Source organism: Papaver somniferum, unplaced genomic scaffold, assembly GCF_003573695.1.
Source record: "Papaver somniferum cultivar HN1 unplaced genomic scaffold, ASM357369v1 unplaced-scaffold_125, whole genome shotgun sequence".
In the NCBI taxonomy this organism is placed as follows: Eukaryota; Viridiplantae; Streptophyta; class Magnoliopsida; order Ranunculales; family Papaveraceae; genus Papaver; species Papaver somniferum.
This window is the reverse complement of record NW_020621603.1, coordinates 9,346,474-9,354,357: the sequence shown is the minus strand read 5'-3', so window position 1 is coordinate 9,354,357 and position 7,884 is coordinate 9,346,474. Positions and strand designations below refer to the sequence as shown.

At 36.3% G+C, this 7,884-nt stretch overlaps 1 protein-coding gene across 1 annotated transcript; it reads right to left on the bottom strand.

Annotated features, from left to right (window-relative positions):
* Positions 1-1,032: 1,032 nt before the first annotated feature.
* LOC113331177 lies at positions 1,033-5,760 on the bottom strand. Its single transcript, XM_026577920.1, has 11 exons — positions 5,498-5,760; positions 4,866-5,182; positions 4,582-4,654; positions 4,143-4,357; positions 3,877-3,949; positions 3,450-3,664; positions 3,164-3,236; positions 2,793-2,938; positions 2,520-2,592; positions 1,953-2,161; positions 1,033-1,637 (listed from the first exon to the last, which is right to left on the bottom strand). Exons 1-11 carry the CDS (start codon positions 5,598-5,600, stop codon positions 1,422-1,424), a joined length of 1,713 nt encoding a protein of 570 aa, XP_026433705.1. The 5' UTR covers positions 5,601-5,760; the 3' UTR covers positions 1,033-1,421.
* Between the last annotated feature and the right edge of the window lie 2,124 nt (positions 5,761-7,884).

The following is a 7,884-nucleotide window of genomic DNA, read 5'->3' as shown; positions in this document are numbered from 1 at the left end:
GTTTGTGGTAGAAACTTGGAATACCTGGCAAAGTGTGGAAGACTTTGTAAAGAAAGGTTATAGCTTATGGCAGAAGCATAACAAGAGAAAGATTGTGAGATTATCTTGAAAGGTAAAGAAGTGTGAAGGTTTCGCAATAATAGCATGAAGAAGAAACAAAAGTAAGGTTGTGAAGAAAGAGAAGTAATCACCAGGAGGTGATGAGAGAGTGAAGAGAAGAGACGTCACAAGGGTGTGATCGTGAGAAGTGAAGCAATCCTAGTGTGGGATTTGAATAGAGAAGAAGAAGGAATTCCAGTGTGGAATTTGAGAAGTGAAGACAATAATAGTGGGTGAAAATCCCATGAGTTGTAGAAAAACAACAATAGTGGGTTAAAATCGCATGAGTTGTAGAAGAACAACAATAGTAGATTAAAATCCCATGAGTTGTGGAGAAAGGATGTCAATGATGCCGGAAAATAACAGAAAATCAGGCTAGATGAATCATGGCAATAGTGATGAAGAGCAAAGATGTTAGAGACTGAAATGACACCGAGAAATAACAGAAAATCATTTCAGATGGATCATTGCAGTAGTGATAAAGAGCAAAGTTGTTAAGGATATTTTGGTTTAAGGGAGGATAATGGAAGTTAAACCAAGATATTGGTGAAGTTATTAGTGGAAGCAACTAGGTGAAGTTGACACGGCGTGTTTGGCTTGGATGTGGAGTAAACTTGTGAAGCAAATTGTTTGGTTCTAGAAGAGTTCACCGAATTTGGTTTATGTTAGGAAAGTGTCTTTGTTTAGAGTTTGATCTTTGTTAGGAAAGTGCTTTGAGTAGTCGTCAAGTTTGTGAACAATATAAATAGGTTGTTGAGCCATGAAAATCGTACACCGAATTTGATTATCAATGTAGTCGTTTTATTGCTTCCGCGTGTGCTCTCCTCTCTCTTGCTCGATCCTACAAGTTCAAATACAGCTTTCCAATCCAGAATATATACATCATTCGGAGACCACAGAAACACCATCTCTCACTTAACAATATATACATAGCACCAGAACTCAACTTAATGATAAGTCTTCTGAAGTAGTCTGAGTTGATGGATGAAAAGGTGTAATTCTAAACTACTCCGTACTATTTAAGTAAGTTTCTATCTATATTCAACTTCTTATAGACTGGACAAACAAGATGTTTTCAGAAACCAAAACACAAATAAGATTGGGTTAAGGGTTAATGTTTCTTTATCTAATTACTATACGTAATTTTCTGCTTGGACTTTGCAACTCATTTAGTTTTTTACCTACGAGCCGCCTTTGCTTCAGCGAGTTTTTCAACATTAGCAGCATGCTTCTTTCCAGAAAGATGCCGCTGAAGAGAGTCTTCGTCTGTACATGGTACTAAACATACCTCGCACACTAATTCTCTCGCATCAGTGACATTGTTATTTCGCTTTAACATTTACTACGGTTGCGTGTCTTTTACCTCCATAGTGCATCTTTAGAGTTTTTGCACTCGAGCACAACACCCCGCAGTCCTTGCAGAATAGAGGGTTTTTCTGATAGTATTGCTGTTTCGCTTTTCGTGGCAATGGATATCCCAGATTGATAAACGGAGCCATTTCTTTCACTTTTGCAATATTCTGGTTTGGAGTTGATCCCTGGAAAAAGATTAGAAAATGTCTCAGCAGATAAAATGAGCAAATAAAGCACATTCGTACTTACATTTCCGTATTTATATGATCAACAAGAATACCAATTGAATTAAACACTTCATATATCTCTCGTGTTAAGGTAATGGTATTTAAATCAAAGGAGGGATAGCCAGTCCCTGAAAGATCCATTTTCGGCTTCCTTTTATATCCGTATCTCTTAAGCTGGACACTACTAAATGCATTGTATGATTTTAGGAGGTAAAATATTAGCCCTTGGGAAGGAAGAAAAAAAAAGATGTTTAGAAATTTGGTTACAATTACCTGCAACAGGACAGGCCGTTCCTGAAACTTAAAACCAGACTGCAAATTCCACATTTTCCTTTGGACTTCCAGCTTCCTTTGGATTGCTAACTCCGCCGGCATGGTGGTGGACCTGTTTCTCTCATTGGACATCTCCCTTCTGGTTATTTGTTGTTGAGATCTCTCACATTGAACCTCCCCTCGAAAGAATATTGGGTTCGGAATCCTACCTGACCAACCAAAATCGCGAGTAAGTACACGAGATACAGTATCACATTTATTTGTATTCCGTACCCAATGAAAAAGCAGCTAAGCAGATCATGTATGGACATTAGAAAAATTGAGAACTGTAATAGTTGAAATGCCATTTTCAAGACAAATCCTGAAAAGAACGAGAGCTTGAAAGAATGGCACTAAAGATAACTTGTTCAAATAAGTTATAAAATGCTTGAGCTCGAAGCAGTTCTCCCATCATGAATCAGAGATAAAGAAGGCTACACTGAAGTACAATATGATCAATGTAAACTAATGAAACGAATAGTAAGCGAGAGCAAAAATGAGATATGTGTAGTTGAGGCCAAGGAACACCTTGCAAGCTTGAACTGTTCTCAAAACAGGATTCTCTATTCATTTTGCTAAGCCCCAAACCTGAAGTTGTTCCCTGAGATAAGTTAAAGTAACCAATCAGTTAACATCACAAAAGATGCTAATATATAAATTAATATTCATTCCATCAACATATACTGCCGATTCGTTTGATGTAAAAGTGGTAAAACCCTGTTTGTAGAAGATGAATTGCAGAGGATAGATATGTATGTAAACCACTAAACCCACAAAGCAGAAACAAGAAGATAAAGTTACCTGGGTGGTAGGCTGGGGAGCTTCTCGAAAATCATTATCAGCTTCCAACTTCAACCTTTTAATCTTTGCTTGGTATTCAATTTCCCGTTGAAGAGCAAGCTCCACTGACATTGTTTTCCACATCACCTTCTCAGTAGTCGCTTGATCTGAGTATTGAGTGTGAGGAAAATATCATTTAGTAACAACTTCTAAATATACAAGAATCATAAAAAATAAATAATAAGCATTATAATAGTATAAGCAAAACATATAATAAACAGACTAGACATGGGTAAATTAATGGCTGTGTTTAAATGGGGAAGAACAATGAGAATCAAGGAGTGCATGGTAAGTGCCAAATGGGATGTCTATTCGATAAGCTACAGAATCACCTTTAAAGCAAGGAGATCTGCTAGAACGGGGTTTCGCATTCATTTCCGAAGGTATACGAATTGAATGTGTCTCCTGCAATAATTAGCATATTTCCAGTTAGTAGTAACTCGACACAACAGAGTGCTTGACCATGTTATCTGCTATGCTTTAAGTATCAACTTACGATACAAGATTTTGAATAAGAAACTGATAACAATCAAACAGATCCCATCTTTCAAAAAAGAAAAATCAAACCAATCCCATTTACCTTTACAAACAGGGTTAAAAGAAGGCAGTCATAATCACCTTGTCAGCAACTGGTGGCTTCACAAAATCATAACTTGGTTGCAACTGAATCCCCTCAATCTTCTTCTGGTATGCAAGATCCCTTTGAATTGCAAGCTCCACAGGCATGTTGTTCCCTTTCACGCTCTCATTAGCCATTTCAACTATATCCGTTGCGTCTCTAATTTCCTCCTTTATAATCTTTTTCGCAGAGACAATTGGGTCGGACGTTTCACCTTAAATTTACAACAGTCAACAAACACATATGTCATCAATTCTAGTGCGCGGTAAGAGTATAAAAAGAATGTAGAATTCGAGAATGTCAAACGAAAAGCTTAACATCATCAAAATATGAATAAGTCAACAGAACAGAAAACCAATAGCACTATGGAAACGGGAGAGAACGAGAGGGATGACATAACCAGCAAAGTTAGGATTTAAGAAATACCTTGTGTGTTAAGAAAACTGTCAGAAGAGGGTCTTCTATCAATTTCCCGAAGTTCAAGGTTTGAAGGTTCCCCCTGAAAAGAGCAATGTAATTCACTTAGCAGTGTGGTGGACGACGACATACAATTTAAATTTCATAAACTCTATCGTTCATAGAATTGTCAAACACTTGTTAAAAAAAAAAAGTCAGAGTCCTTCAAGCATATTATTCCGCCAACGCCAACAAGAAGTTCTACAAACATTTAACTGAGAAGCCAGATATTTCACCTGGTCACACATCGAACGCTCCACAAAATCATAGCGAGGTTGCAACTGCATCCCCTCAATCTTCTTCTGATACGCAAGCTCCCTCTGAATTGCTAGCTCCACAGGCATGATGTTCCCTTTCACGCTTTCGTTAGCCATTTCAGCTATATCTGATTTGTCTCTAATTTCATCCTTCATAATCTTTTTCTCAAAGTCTACCGAGTCGGACGTTTCACCTTAAATTTACAACAGTCAAAGAACACACAAGCCATCAATGCTAGTGAATGGTATCTTATACTACAAAGTAGATGCAGAATTCAAGAATGTTAAACAAAAATCTTAATGTCATGAAAAATGAATAAGTCAACTGAACAGCAAACTAATAAAACTACAGAAATGGGAGAGAACAATGAGGGACGCATAATAAACATAACTAGCATAATTAGGATTTGAGTATTACCCTGTGTGTTAGAAAAACTGTCAGAAGGGGTTCTTCTACCAATTTCCCAAAGTTCAAGATTTGAAGGCTCCCCCTGCAAAGCGTAACGGGATTCACTTAGCAACGTGATGGACTACGACATACAATTTTAATTCCATAAATTCTATCATTCATAGAATTGTCAAACACATTTAATATAAAAGAGTGACAGAGTCCTTCAAGCATATATATTCCGCAAACATCAATACGCTGGTTGGTTCATAATGTTCTACAAACATGTAACTGAGAAAAGCCAGAAATTTCACCAGGACAGGCATTGAGAGTTCTTCAAAATCATAACCAGGTAGCTCCTTCTTCATCTTCTCAATCTTGTTACAGTAATCAAGCTCCCTCTGCATAGCCAACTCAACTGAGATAGTGTTCCTTTCCTCAATCTCATTAGTCATTTCTTCTGGTACTTCCTCCAGTGCAGATTTCTCTTCATAGACCACTATTTCTAACATATTCTCTTCTGGTACCCCCAGTGGGGTGTTCTCTTCATAGACGACCATTTCTAACATATTCTCTTCTGGTACCTCCAGTGGGGTGTTCTCTTCATAGACCACCATTTCTAACATATTCCCTAACAATCAGAAAGTCCAGAAACATGGTAATAAGAAACAACCCTTTTTATCTCTATCCCATTTTGGGTTTAACAATTGCAATGAACTAGAAAAAATTTAGGACAAACCCAGACAAATTTTCTCACTAAAATCTCATCTCCCAAAGAAAATTTCACAAAACCCTAGTGAAAACTAAAAGAAAATTTTACTAGAACTGACTAAAACATAAACAATAATCTAATTCAACAGACAACAGAACTGAAAATGTTAAGGGGGGTATTGTTATTTACAAAAACCCAAGAAAAATGAAGGGATCAAGAATCAAATTATATTACCTTGTTGCTCTGCCTCAGCAAGCAAGCTTGATTCTTCTTCTTCTTCCTCTTCACCATAATCAGCAATGTCACCATAATCAGCCATCAAAAGCTCTAACGCCATGACGGAAAAAAGACCAAAAATGCTAAAAACCCAAACAAAGATAAACACCCAAAGCAAAGCTAAAACCCTTCCAACGCCATGGATGAAAAAGGCTGGAAGTTAACCTCTTGGCTCTTCCCCAGATGGCACAAGTAGACTGGAGAGAGTTGGAGTTCAAGAATAAAAATGTTCTCTTTTCGTTTTCTGAAGGACAATAAAGTACAGAAAATTGTTCACTTGTACAGCTGTAAACTGGCACGGAGGAAAGCCGACCGGCACTAGTGTAGTAGAATTGGCACGATAATGCTCCAGTTACTGTCGGGTTTGGCGCCACACTGTTTTTCTTTGGTTCTAAGGGCATTATAGTCTAACTCATAAAAATATTCGGAACCATATTTACCGAGTCGAATACCATATTTACCTTTTTCGGATCTCTTTTTGCTCTCCCTTTAACAAATTTTTCTTTTTTGTTGGATTTATCTGACATATATTTCTTGTTATTTTTTGAAACATGATCATATACTTTATTTTCGATCGACCATGCAACATTTAGAGCTTAATTAACTTGTTAGCTTTATTTTGAAATGATCACGTAATGTGAAGATCACTCCATTTATTTTATTTTGATATGAACATGCAAAGTTACACATATCTTCACAATAATTTTCGAATTAGATGTAAGTTTGATTTTACTACCTGGATTTGTCAAGATATCTTCTATATTGTCTCCGTTATTTTTAATTGAATTTGACAAGATTAGGCAAGATTTTATATTTAAAGTTACCTTGGATTTAATTTGAAAGAGTAGACAGATCTTACATTACTCTGATGACCGATGATATCTATAACTTGATTAATTTGCTAGTTTTATTTTGAGATGACTTTTTTCTTTTCTCTGAAATCTTTTCTTTTCTGAAAAAGAAGACCAATCAACACTCGATGGTTATAGCCATGCCACTTATTCCTACCCTTTCTTCAGTTCTAATAGATCTAAGTTGAAGATTGAGACAAAAAGGTTACATTAATTTTCATTACCAAAAGTGTCTTGAGAGCATGAGAGTAGGTTGTTCATAAGAGTTACAAGATTTTTGCCACTCCAAGATTGAACTCTAATGTTTTACTACAAACAGAAGCCAATTAAGTTAGTCGTAGATCTACTTGAATTGATGTCCACTAGATTATAGTTACTGGTTTCAAGATAAGAAAAGATTGCATCTTCATTTTCGTCCTTCTTATCATTTTTACCGAGTTTCCTCTTAAAAATGTCTTCATATCTAGTGATCGGTAGTTCGAGAATCTCTCTGGATTTGAAATCAATTTTGTTGTCGAGATGAGCCCCCTATTAAAAAGCTTCCTCCGCCCCTGCAATCCAAAGGTCTGCTATAATTTGGGTGTTTCAAGGAGCTCTTCTACATTTTTATGCACAATCAAATAGAATTGGACCTACTCCAGCATTGTTGTTTGGGGAACAAAGTAAAATAATAGCTATATTGATTTTCGTAGCTAGAAATTCTAGTGGTTTCCAGAATTGTCTTTATCTAAACATACATTATGGTCATCTTCTTTTGAAAATGGTAAGTTTTATTTCCTGTTTCCCCTACTTCCATACGTAAACTCATGAAATTTGTTATTCTAGTAACTACATTATGAGGGGCGCCTAATGTTTCCTTGAAAGACGCATAGACATCTAGCCTTCTGTGTGTTAAATAACCATTATGCATAACTTTTTACACTTTTTGTTTGTCGTATCTTTATTATTACAATTAAAACCAGCAGGTTGTAAACCTTGATAAAGTTAGACATGGAAATTCACGTAATAGTCATAAACCTTCATATGGGTTAAATTTAGCAGCGCCACACTTCATTAATAAAGTTACGGTCTATGAATAAGTGAGATATGGTTTTTGCAGATCTGTTAGAGCACTGCTCGGTCGAACTCGAAAGTGTTGTTATCTCAAGCTTGTTTGTCAAGTTTAGGTGTCAAAACTATAAGTCTTGATTTCTAGTCTACTTATATCTATGTCTCGAATTAGGATAGAATGTGTAGTTGAGATTTAGACTTCACGGCGTTCATCAATTGAAGACGAAGATCTCCTAAGGGGATCTTGGAGGAACTTCATCAACAAAAGGTATGTGGAGACTTGAACTCATCTATCACTCATAAGTCTATTCTATTTTATCTCCTATTGAGACTAAGTCGTATAGCTATATAGACTTTTACATTATACACACTTGATATTTCGAGCTGAGTTTAACTCGCTTATATCTTTCTCGAAATATGTGTTGGAAAGGTTTTTGCTTTAAC